Source organism: Crassostrea angulata, chromosome 1 (assembly GCF_025612915.1).
Source record: "Crassostrea angulata isolate pt1a10 chromosome 1, ASM2561291v2, whole genome shotgun sequence".
NCBI classification, from domain to species: domain Eukaryota; kingdom Metazoa; phylum Mollusca; class Bivalvia; order Ostreida; family Ostreidae; genus Magallana; species Magallana angulata.
The window spans coordinates 28,424,095-28,436,882 of NC_069111.1; the positions used below are offsets into that span (position 1 = coordinate 28,424,095).

The 12,788-nt window shown below is 31.8% G+C and overlaps 1 protein-coding gene across 1 annotated transcript in view; it reads right to left on the reverse strand.

Annotated features, from left to right (window-relative positions):
- LOC128186545 (uncharacterized) overlaps positions 1 to 12,788 on the reverse strand; it is a 66,179-nt gene that overhangs the window by 17,205 nt on the left and 36,186 nt on the right. The window contains exons 44-62 of the mRNA XM_052856368.1: positions 12,210 to 12,445; positions 11,860 to 12,088; positions 11,440 to 11,682; positions 11,218 to 11,349; positions 8,935 to 9,138; positions 8,339 to 8,593; positions 8,033 to 8,228; positions 7,297 to 7,463; positions 6,005 to 6,166; positions 5,729 to 5,857; positions 5,508 to 5,630; positions 5,193 to 5,309; positions 4,736 to 4,855; positions 4,341 to 4,595; positions 3,668 to 3,799; positions 3,395 to 3,520; positions 3,149 to 3,277; positions 1,835 to 1,966; positions 1,429 to 1,680 (exon numbers count right to left, since the gene is read on the reverse strand). Of these exons, the coding sequence (XP_052712328.1) occupies positions 1,429 to 1,680; positions 1,835 to 1,966; positions 3,149 to 3,277; positions 3,395 to 3,520; positions 3,668 to 3,799; positions 4,341 to 4,595; positions 4,736 to 4,855; positions 5,193 to 5,309; positions 5,508 to 5,630; positions 5,729 to 5,857; positions 6,005 to 6,166; positions 7,297 to 7,463; positions 8,033 to 8,228; positions 8,339 to 8,593; positions 8,935 to 9,138; positions 11,218 to 11,349; positions 11,440 to 11,682; positions 11,860 to 12,088; positions 12,210 to 12,445 (3,339 nt within the window). The remainder of the gene's footprint in view (positions 1 to 1,428; positions 1,681 to 1,834; positions 1,967 to 3,148; positions 3,278 to 3,394; positions 3,521 to 3,667; positions 3,800 to 4,340; positions 4,596 to 4,735; positions 4,856 to 5,192; positions 5,310 to 5,507; positions 5,631 to 5,728; positions 5,858 to 6,004; positions 6,167 to 7,296; positions 7,464 to 8,032; positions 8,229 to 8,338; positions 8,594 to 8,934; positions 9,139 to 11,217; positions 11,350 to 11,439; positions 11,683 to 11,859; positions 12,089 to 12,209; positions 12,446 to 12,788) is intronic.

The window sequence follows — 12,788 nt, forward strand, 5'->3', positions numbered from 1 at the left end:
CAATATCTATTTTTTAAAGCTATGGTCTGCGATATCTAATACGTGTATTATATTACGTCAAAATCGTTTGAGGGGCGGCGTTTTGTGTAGAAGAAATTATCATAACGATAGAAAATCTCGTTATTTTTATTATATGCACTAGTAAACTGACATTATTGTAGCTGAAAAGTTTTCTGAAACTTCAACTTATAGATTATCATGGGGGTTGTCCCAAATAAATGTACTTTAACATGTACAATAGGATGGTATTGATAATCGCATTTTTGTGAAAATTTAATATTTAAATTTAATATGTTGAAGGTGAACATAGTTTTTATGTTATTTTCAAGAGATTCTACGGGCAAGTATATAATCTCGTCATAAATGGTTTATATAAAACATATTCTACGGTGTCGATTTCGACGTTCCGTCGATGAGGATAAAGGGCAAAGCTGCAAAATGCTGAGACAATCTTGACTAGTAATATTTTGTACAAGACCATCTAAAAGGCGGTACTTGTAAAAAGAGGAAGTTGAATTTATTGACAGTTAATTTGGTGTGACTGGTCTAGGTATCTACAGTATATCCTTTATTTATTGTTATACATGTATATCAAATTTAGTAATAATGACAACATTACTTTTACACTACATTACCAAAAACAGCTGGCAAATATTTTGTGTCACGAAACGTTAAGAATAAGAAGCAGGTGTATTACTTTTGAAATATGTTAATCATGTGTCCATTTAAGGGCAAATAAGTTGCACGTTGAAGCATAGTTGACACGAAAACAAGGCATCTGAGTAAATTAAATTTACCCATCTTAAAATTACTACTGATTTTGTATAAAACTTTTTAAAAGTACTGAACTTATTTTTAAAGATGTTTAGTTATTGTTGATATAGATGTGGGTTTTTTTTCACGTCAGTTAATTAATTAGGCTTTAGTTTATTTTGCTTGAGGCTGACTTCCCTACAAACTATACGAGTTTCAATACAAAAAAAGTTTCAATACATCCTCTTTGTAGATGTTGAAATTTTTTTATAAAAATGCCAATATAAACGAGGATTTATCGTGTAAAATTAAATTTTGGCAGGAAATATTGCGTTGTATGTAAGTCTAGCATGCAGGAATATATTTCAATGTTTTGAACTTCACAGCGTAACTAAACGTTTAACATTACATTTTATCACAAATACAAAAAAGAAATACTTTCTAAAAATTTAATAATTTGATAACAAATATCCAACCCGAGAAAACATAATAGAGGTTTAAATAATCTCTCTGTCGCAGGGACAAACTATTTATTAATGTTTTACATCCATTTCAAATTTATTTATTTAAATAGTAATATTGCTGCCCAATAGAATCACTATGAAATGACCTTTAATGTATATATTTTTGTCATACATGTAAATTCAGTACAATCATATGTAGTTAAATGCATACCTATACAAATTCCACCAGTATGATTGAACCCTGTTTCGCAAATACAGTTGTAAGATCCGATGCTGTTTTGACATATTTGATGGTCACCAGTACATGGGTTGCTGGCAGCACACTCGTCCTTATCGAGGTCACATTTATCACCTGTCCAACCAGCTAAACAGACACAACCTTTTTCTTTGTCACACGTGGAAGCACCTTGCCCACAGTTGCAGGCGTTTTCACAAGTCTTTCCATACGAAAACCCATCACATTCTAAAGAAAGGTAGTGGAAATACTTTGCTAAAAGTTCATTTCTTGTATTATATTCTGAAAGCGATATTTTCTTTATTTTTGTATGATTTGTTTTATTGTTATTATAAGTATAAAAAAATTCAAAACGGTGGAAGAGTTTTACAGTTGGTATTACCTTTACACGTTCGTCCATCATTGTCTAAGGTATGAAAGTCAGGGCATGTACAGTTATATGACCCATCAACATTCACACATTGATTTGGAAAAGAACACTTATTCAAGCTGGCGTCATTGCATTCATCAATATCTGAAATTTAAACAATCCAATTTCAATGTAAACAAACGTGTTTATACATGTATTTTAAATAAAGATAATATTTATCTTAATACTAGTATTTAAATCAGTCTGCATCTATCTTTATCTTTCATTGAAAAATTACTTTTACAAAATAGTAACTCGTGATGAATTAAATAACTTATGATGTTGTATCTTTTTTCTTCATGAACCAATAAACAATGATGACAGAAAGCAATTATATTTATATCATTTTTCGTACACACTAGAGTGTGACCCGTGCGTGCACGGGTTGGCATGTAACATAATTATGATATCGGACATTTACGAAATATATACATCGACACATCATATTGTTGACATTTACATAACCAAGCTTGAAGCCTACATGTATTAATTTCAATACACTCTGCCTAGTTAGAAAAATCTAATTGAAAAATCTCGGGACAGGCCTTAACCACAGTTAAAACGCCTCCGTTATGTACACCCGTAATGTAGCAAAAACTCCGAAACGATTTTGGAGAAAATAAATGAAGCTGCATTGAAAATAACAGTCAAATTATCCACAAAAAATCATTTTGAGGCTGGAAATACCTTTCATCTAAAAAACTTATTCATACTAATGATCGAAGAATTTATCACTTTTCACCAAATTTTTTCCTCGCTTTGAATTTAAACACTATGTTGGCATTCGGAACTCTTGGGATTTTTCATATTATATGCACTGAGTTAGAGTTATCTCCCGTATTTCCTTTGATGAATATATGACAAATATAGAAAACAAAAGACAGTACTCATCCGATTTCTCGGTTTTAAAGCCAAAAAAATCGAGTCTATTATTTTAATATGGTAGTATAGATAATACTATCAATAAACCTTTTTCTGTTTTATTTAATTGTTTTGTCGCATAAAATGAAGAATGTTTGTAAAAACACTGATAAATACTGTAAAATAATTATTTAACATCAATTTAAAAACCTTGCAAACTAATCAGTTTATTTTTTCTTGATTCTAAAATTGTGTTCTTACTCTGGTACATATTTTGATAACCCCATATTAAACGTCTAATCAGAAAATCTGACAGTTTCCAAATATATTGTAGACATTGAGATGGCAAGCCAAATGACTACTACCAACCAAACACAATCATGCAGCTCATACCAAACTGTAGGATCTAGACTCTGTACCACATACCAAGACAAGACTGTTGGTCCTGTGCATTCAGTAAAAAGCCAGCGGGACAAAAACAAGATCCTTGTGAGTTATTTGCTTTACAACCATAGGTACAGTTCAATTGAGGAAACAAGGAACAAATGTCTTGTACTGAAACAAAAAAAACATTTATGGTTTAAATTATGATGAAGGAATCAATACACATGTTTATCTTTGGTTTTCTGTGTCGATATCAACAACAGTAAGAGGAACCGATGCATTAGATACCTTTGATGCACGTTTTTCTGTCGTCGCCCAATGTATAACCAAATTCACATTCGCAATTAAAACCTCCGTCTACGTTCACACAGTTTTGGCTGCATCCGTCAGTTCCGGCTGTGCATTCGTTGAAGTCTGGAAGGATATCAATTTTTCGTAGTTATGTTACTTTCGTCAACAACGATCATACTTAGTTCAAAATGAATGAGTCGAGGTTTTTCCAACTTAAAATTGATACAAATATAGCAATTTATTTTTAAAAATATAATTATTTTTATTTACCTTCACATTCGTAGAGATTTTTGGCTGTATATCCAGATTTGCATTCGCAAACAAATCCTCCATCTTTATTTTTACACGTCGAAGTTGACGAAGAACAATTGTTTGACGTGACTATGTTACACTCATCAATATCTTGAATATAAATAAAACAACATTTAGGATTTCTTCATCATGATATTATTATTATTTAAATTGTCATATTATGGTCAAATCATCATTATATTTTTAATATTGTATATCAATGTATATTGTACCTAAACCTTAATTACAAGTGAAAACATTATGTAGTTAAAAATTAGATTACTTTATCAAAAGCAATTTTAGCCATTAAAATGGCTAACAACACTTGGAAAACGTTGATTAAATTATACTTGATTATGAAAGATAGCATGATGAATAAGAATATAAAAGTCAAATATATGAAAAAGATGCAATTTGGATGAAAATTATTATTTAAAAACATTTCAATTCAATAAACATAACAGCTGAAGACGGATTCGAACTCGCGATCTGTGGGTTCTCAGGAACACGCAGTTACGAGACCGATAATTTAAACATTATGCTATGATAAAAGTCACCTTATTAGACTGATTCTAACAGTTAAAGTGTCTTCAAAATGTATGTCTTGGTGTAGTGAGGTACATATACTTTAAATATATAGCAAATTTCATACCTATGCAGTTATCGTTAGAATCTCTCGCAAAACCAGCCCTACAGTTACATGCATGCGATCCTTGCAGATTCTGACATATTTTATCACTCCCACATATGGTCGGATTTACGGTACATTCAATGATGTCCACGTCACAATTACTTCCTTCCCAACCAGTCTTGCACACACATCCTGTGACTGGATCACATCTATCCATACCTTGACCACAATTGCATGTGCTTTGGCAATTCACGCCATAGTTTGGAGGTTCACAAGCTGTTCAAATATTATTTGAATATAAGTTTATTGTGCATTAAGAAGTCATTTATTTGAAGAAAAGTCAAAATACTTATTTACTTTATCATACTGTAAAAAATTATTTCTGTTGTTAAGCGCCGCAAAACAACATAACGCACCTGAACATGTTGTTTTATCGTCGTTTAGTTGATATCCGGAAAAACAAGAACATGTGTAGGATCCAATTGAATTATTACATTTCTGCGAACACACACCTCCTACCTCGCATTCATCAATATCTAAGAATAAAATACATTGTATGTTAGTATATTAAAAAGTAGTGTTTTATTCAAGGGTTTCGATACTCTTTTACCTGGTACCCTTTTCTATTAAAGCAATACGTGCATACCGCAGACGAGGTAAAATGTTATAAGAACACATGTGAAATTGAAATAAAATTAACTAAAGTCACGGTCCGTCAAAAATATCATATGAAGCGCAATATGTTTTTTTTAAATTTCTTGAAACATTATTTGTTGCCAATTTTAATGGCAAATTTAATTCTGAAAGTTACTAGAATTTAATCAATTTTTTAAACCAACAGCTTATTAACAGAAGATAAAAATAACATCTTACCTGTGCAATTTTCGCTATTCACCAATCTATATCCAGTCTTGCATATGCATGCAGGCGCTGCACCAGTTTCGTTATTACATGCATATTCACAATTTAACCCTGGACAACTGTTTTCTCCTAAAACAACAGCGGTTACGGGTTTTTTTAATCATTAATTTAAATCCATTACTTCATGCAGTAAGATTTCCTTAAAAGGCTACTTTGAAATAGATAACCAAAGATAAAAATTATTGAGTGTATTGTTTTTTTGTAACAAAATTTGGTTGTTTTTAGTTTGATAACGCAAGCAAAATTTTCAATGCAATGAATGTTTACCAGTGCATGTTTTGTTGTCACTGTTCAATGTATATCCGCTGATACAAGAGCATTCAAAAGACCCTGCACTGTTAGAACAGAGCTGTTCACACCCAGAGGTACTCTCCGTACATTCATCGATATCTATTAGAGAACAAAATCAATAATGACATCGTATTTCTTAAACCTTGATTAAAATGAATGAGAGTGCATTCACTTTTTTACTAAAATTTGTATCTAACCTTGACAATTGTCTCCTACTTTCCTAAATCCATCTTTACAGTTGCATTCAAAACTTCCCTCTGTATTAACACAGTTTTGTGAGGCTTCGTCGCAGTCATTGGTAGTTGTACTGTTACATTCATTTATATCTACAAAATATTGTAAATAATGCATTTTAGTAGTGTCTATTCATCTTTGACATATCATTACAGTTTTAAGGATTTTAAATCATAATCACTTATATTCCTACATGTGTATTGAGTAAAAAACGTGAAAATATTTAGATTTTTTATTACCTTCACATTTCTCATCCTTTATGATATACCCCGCCGGACAATCAGAACAATTGTATCCTCGCCCTAATACTGCCTCTTCTTCAGGCTTGATATCCTCACAAGTTCTACCCTGGGCACACGGAGAATCAGCACAACCATCGGTGTCGTTCTCACAGTCCTGCCCTGTATATATACAGTCACATTTTAAATTTTTGTTTTGGTTTATTCCCATAAATTTGAATTATGCTTAAGGATGACGTTTACTCAGAATGAAAAAAAATTCCACTGATGATAATGAAAATTCAACTATTGTGTGTTATAGACCTTTTATTGTAGTGTTATTTTTCATTTTCAAAAACGTAGGTCAATGACCTACTTTTTTAGTTAATGGCCATTGTATATTTTTGGAAAATTAAAGGAAAATCACTTAAAATTTTACACTATGATTGAGATTTTCTTAATTGTGAAAATAATACAAATTGCTCAACACTTTTGAATATGAAATACAATTTATGAATGGCAGTGACACTAAATACATACAAAGCATTAAGTTTTCCTTCATAAATTTTATAAATATTCCAGTCCGAATTTCCTCTATCACTTTTCAAATTCCTACCCGTTTTTGATCCAGTTTTACAAAAAATTGAATGATGATAATACAAAAACATTTATAGTATTAAACTACTTATATTGATCTTGTTCTGTTGGCATATAATTTATATGAGGTCAATGATCAAAATTTTGAGATATGGTGAATTTCTCGTTTTTTAGCATATTTCAATATTTTTCAAATTCATGCCATACGGTTATTTTAATGAATAAATGAGGTAAAACTACCAGAAAATATACAAAATTATATAGACTAAAATATAAAATCTTAACTTTTAATATTAGAGTACTTACAAAAAGGTTTTAGCAGAAAACAAAATCTGCAAAATTTATTCCGAATTTCCTCTGTTTGGCTAAAAGTCTATTTTTGTTTTGGCATACTTCCATAATAAAGTAGAAATATCGAATGTTATGTCAATAATAATTCATTTCACAGATACTTTTTGTGTTTAGAACAAATTTTACTCATGACATTAAACTTTATAACAATCCGAATTCGAGAACTCAAACCCTGAGTAAACAACACCCTTAAAGGAATCTAGTGATAGTTTTTTAAAACTTCATATAACTGCATTTACTTTTTATTCACTGAAAATCTTGGATAACAGTAACAAAATGTAAGAATAAAAACAATATACATCATCCTTGACCAAAATGACCATTTTGTCTTAAATAGTTGTATGCTATGTGCTAAGGAAACAAACCTGAGTATCCAATGGTACAGTTACAGGCCGCGTATTTAAACATATCACTGTTAGACGTCCGTGTGGTGTTGTAATCGCATGTCCCGTGGTCATTACAACCAGAACAGAGGACAATAGCCACGTCTATGGGAGCCGCCTCTTCTCCTTTATCATCCACAACAGTAATGCTGAAAATCATCATGTTATTCAAATAAGTACCTTACATGATCCATCTCAGCAGTTTCAAAAACTTATCAGATTAAAACAAAAAAATCTATTTTTCTTTTATCCACATCTTTATCTCTGATTTATTTAACGGTAAGGATGGCGGCTTAAACACATGATAACAATTATCAAATGAAGGCAAATTTTATTTTCATAAAGATAGAAATTCGGTAATAAATCTGGAAATAGGTGATTTTGCAATTCAAATTGAAAAAAAATGTTTAAAGTAAAATACTTCCTGTAACTAATTTCATTTTGCAATACATTGTATTTGCAACCAGTAACTGCAAGATTTTTTTTCGACGGAATATTCTGACGTCTCATAGCATCGGAATATTTTCCAGGATAATGAAAATAAATATGTTGTGCCTTGTGTTCTGGCAAATGATAATCAAACTGTCTAAAGTGTTCAATTTCATTCCATTTAAAATATTTATACCAAACACAAAGAGGCGTAGTTTTTGGGCCTAAGATATCTAAAGAAAACAATCTGTATCTTTATAATTTTCAAAACTTTTTAACAATTTCGTACCTGATGTTTGTGACACCAGTATCTTGTGGAATCCATGTTGCTATGCCAGTGGCATTATCAAAGGTAAATCCAAGCGGTTGTTGAATTATCTTGTATGAGTACGTTCCATCGTCGCTTGCATTAAACTTAAGTTCTACTGACTCATTGAACTTAGCTTTAATTTGGGAATCGCCACTGATCTGTGGAATCTCATTTTCTAAGAAAGAAAGGTTTTACAAAGAATACAAAAGCTTACCAACATTGAAAAAAAAATGAACTTTTAAGAAAAAAATGGATTTATTAAGGTCTATTTGTACATATAATTACCTAAAGATGCTGTATCACTTGCAGAGGTTGCTGCGTCATCTCCTGAAGATTTGGCCAAGGATTCGTCACCTGTAGCAAGATAGTCGAATATACAGGCCTGTGAGGCACTGGCACCACCACATACTTCTCTGGATCGGTTGACTTTGTCCTGTGGTTGTTCGTCGATGTAGAAAGGCACGAATTCTGGGTGGGTAAAATTAGCATGAGACAGCCCAGTATCATAATGAAAGTGTGATTTGTCACTGTCAATCGACCCTGTAAAAATCAAATCACATTCATCATATTAATATTTTTTTCAATCATAGACGTTTTTTACATGATCGTTTTTAATATCCCATTTTAATACATACATGTTATTACTTTATTTATTTTCCTTTGAAAATTCCTTTCAGGAGCAGCCACTGATCGACCCAGTGAAACTTAATAACAACTTGTTTTGTATTCTGTATTTTCATAATGTTCGACGCAGTGTAAGATTTTACGTGTACGACGTTAAAAAAAAATTCAAAAATTCAAAAATTTCATTCTGTAAATAAAATTGAAACAAATTTCAGATGTTTTGTGAAGAAGACAACATCATTAAGGCAAATACTCACATTGCTGTCCAAAATTATTGTAGATTTTTCGCTCACTATCTACTTCACTACCATACAGAATGGTGCCATTTGGAAGAATGAAATCATTAGTGGAATTTCCGTCGAAATTTCCCATCAACCCTACAACTTGTCCACTGTATTTTTCATCTACCATTGACTCCGAAGTTAAGAATCTGACGCCTAAGCTGAATTTGATTGTGATTGCTGAAACAAACATGGTACAATAAGATAAAGTGTTACTTTTGTATCTTCTAAAGTTTTTTTTTTCATACCACTCAAGTACCTTATAACTATACGTATCATATTGTCCTTCAGCTAATAACAAAAGAGAGCGATGCTTTTTTGACAAACATCAGTTTTTCTTAGATATACCGAGGTTTCTAAAATGAATGGGTTATAGTTATTCAAGGATAAAAATGTTGATATGTTAATAGTATTTATATTCTGAATAAGATGATGCAACTTAAAAGCTGTTGTGCCTAAAAATACTGTCTGTTATGTCATTGGGGTTTATAACGAACTCTGATTGTAATGACATCACCAAGCCACTCGACACTTTTTATAAAAAAAATAATGTTTTATTTTCAGATTATTTTTAGATGCATACTAACATATGTGACATATGAATTAACAATAGGCCCATTGGCCACATCGCTTTCCTGAAAAACAATTCATTGTATTAGGTGATGCTCACTCCTTCTAAGCACCTGCTCCCACCTATATCTTTTTTTAGATCTTTGTTGCTCTACTCTGAATTTGTATTTCGCATTATGAGTTTTTTGAGATGGTTGGCAGTTTGTTATTATCATTTTTCATAATTTAATTTCAGTTTCTGATATTTTCCCAATATACTTCAGATTTAAACATTGAAACCCTCTTGGGACTCCAGTATTAATCTAGGATCACAATTTAAACAATGTTAGGATCTGCCCTTTCTAAGAATGCTTGCATACTAATTATAGCATTGCAGTTCTTGAGAATAAGATTTTTAAACATATTCGCTATATATTTCTATGTAAAACCCTATTGGTACCCAAATTATTAGTCTGAGGTTTATAATTTCAACAGTTTAGAATCTACCTTTTTTGAGGATGATTGCATAGTAATCTCATACATTGTAGCATTGTGGTTCTTGAGAGAAATATTTTTACACATTATCCCTAATTTTTTCCTAGTATGTTAAATTTAGTATCATTGAGGGGGTCACGAGTTTAACAATTTAGAATCTACATTTTTTAAGGATGATTGCGTAATAATCACACAAAATGTAGCTTGCAGTTCTTGAGATGAAGATTTTTTATTTTTAAATTCAGATTTTCCAATATATTTCTATAAAAATATGTGAATCCCTCATGGGGCCTAAGTTTTGGTCCGGAGTTCATTTTTTTTACGATATGGATTCTACATTATATGAGGATGCTTGCATAGTAATATCACAAATTGTAGCATTGTAGTTCTTATAAAAAAGTTTTTTTAAGCCCCAGTCTGGTTCCGGAGGTTATAATTCTAATACTCTATAATCTACACTATATATGGAGATGCTTGCATAGTAATCTCAAAAATTGTAGTATTGTAGTTCTTAAGAATAATTTTTGAACCCCTCTTTGGGCCACAGTTAAAGTCCAGGGATCACGATTTTACAATTTAGAATATTTACTATATATACAAGCTTTGGTGTAAATATTAGCATTCCTGGTGCAGTTGGTTCTAAAAATAAGATTTTTAAAGACCTGAACCCTTTTTTCACTATATTGCAATTACATGTATCTCCCATTTCAAAAAAGTTGTGCCTTCTTAAAGAATCTAAAATTCCTTTTCCATAGGGATGCAAGATTAGTTAGATTTGTCCGGGTGGTTTCAGAAAAGAAGTTGTAAATTTGAAAAGTTTACAGACAGGATAGACAGACAGACGAACAAACGGACGGACGACGGGCAACGGGTGATCAGAGAAGCTTACCGAAAGCGAAGGTTCTGGTGAGCTAGAGAAAAGAGGGACAGCTTGGTAACAACTCTCTTGTTTCAAGTAAGATTTCATCAAGGCAGAGCACGAATTACTCAAACTTGTGACGTTCGACATCTTCAGATATTGATGCAGATGGACAGGTATTTTGAACATTTATATTATACAAACACTTTTATAACACGTAAACACTAGCATTCACATTCAACTCGAGGAACTCTTCCAAGATAATTGATCTTTTGAATGAAAATATAGTCGAATCAATTTTTTGAAAATTATTTCTCGAATGACGATGATAACATTTTCATTATTTAGATGCTTACCGCTTTGAACAAAGGATGCCTCAACTGTTCCATTATCTTCAGACACTGTAAAGTTGACGGTTCTTAAGATAAAATTAGGATCGCTCTCAATATTTGTTGTTATATCTCTCCCATTTGCACGCACATACATCTCTGTAAATAACAAAAGGATTTTGATTCCTTTAAATCAAATAAATCTTTTACAAGATTTTTAAAATGAGGCTAATTTGCATTTGTACTCACTGTCCCTGTTTCTTGACATTTCCACTTGAACTATTGAACCTGTATGATCCTTAGCTACAAAAGCACTAAATATTGTCGCATTGATTGTTGTGCCATTGGCGGTAGTTGCTAAATCTGTTCGGGCTTGGAGTTCAAACTGTGTTCCATTGTGGTCTATTTTCATCATTGTGTATTCACCGAAACCATTAAAAGTGTATTGTCCACCGTCTAAAGTGTTGATATGTGGATCTCCCCAGAACCAGGCTAAAATTACAGTAAAATCTTAAGTATGAATCATGTACGTATAATAGCTTAATGTTTGTACTTGCAGTTACATTTACTTAAATAATCGTTTTGTCATTTATGAAAAAAAAGTTGATTTATTTTAGTTTTTGGGATTGTTTTTGTTGATTAACCACAGCTATAAAAAAAATGAACTACCTGTTCTTACTGGAATTAACCTTAAACAGAAAAAAGGTCTTGGTCTATAGCTGTAGTACCAATCGCAATGTCCAGATGCACAGCAAGCCTCTTTTGGTCTTAGGTTATCAATATAATAATCGTTAGGTTGAAAGAAAGGATTGGCAGACAGAGTTGAGCCGGTATCAGGAATCCGACTTATTAACGAGCCTATGATTCCGAAATAACTATTATATGAATAACAGCACTCCTACATAACAGAAAGAAAAGGCTTGTTAAAATCTAAACTCGTCTTGCAAAGTATCATAAACAAGTAATCACAACAAAATACATGTATAAGCGAATGTGGTAGGAAAACAATTATGGCATACCAAAGTTGCTCCAAAGGTGATTGATACGTAACATATAATGTCTCCTTCAATCCGATGAAGGAAAAATCGGAAACCAAAAAACCTCATGCCTCTGCCACTACAAGGACATGTCAACCACCAAACATTTGGTCTCAGAGTCAATGCCTGTCTAGAATACCAGCTGTAGCACTCTTTCTCTAGTGGATTAATCCTAATGTTATCATCTGTCAATTTCTCCACCCATAATCCTGTATAAGCTGGATAAATTTAAAAAAGAAAAGCAAATTTTTGAATATTTCAACCAACATTCAAACTTGATTGGTTGCATTGTTCAATCAATAAAAATTACAGAGCGCTAATTTTTAGAGTTCCTGAAAACGTGTATGGAACCAAAAACCGTAGCCTTTTGATCTTTTACATATTCTGGTTTTGGTTTATATAACAGATCAAGGTAGTATTCATAAGGCAAACTATTAGTGCTATATACGAATTCTTTTTGATTTTGCTTTGTAGAATCTTTATGACACAGGGATATCTAAAATATTTTAGCAGGCACATGTATTTTTTCTAGCGTTTCTATGTTATTTTTCAAGCGTTTTT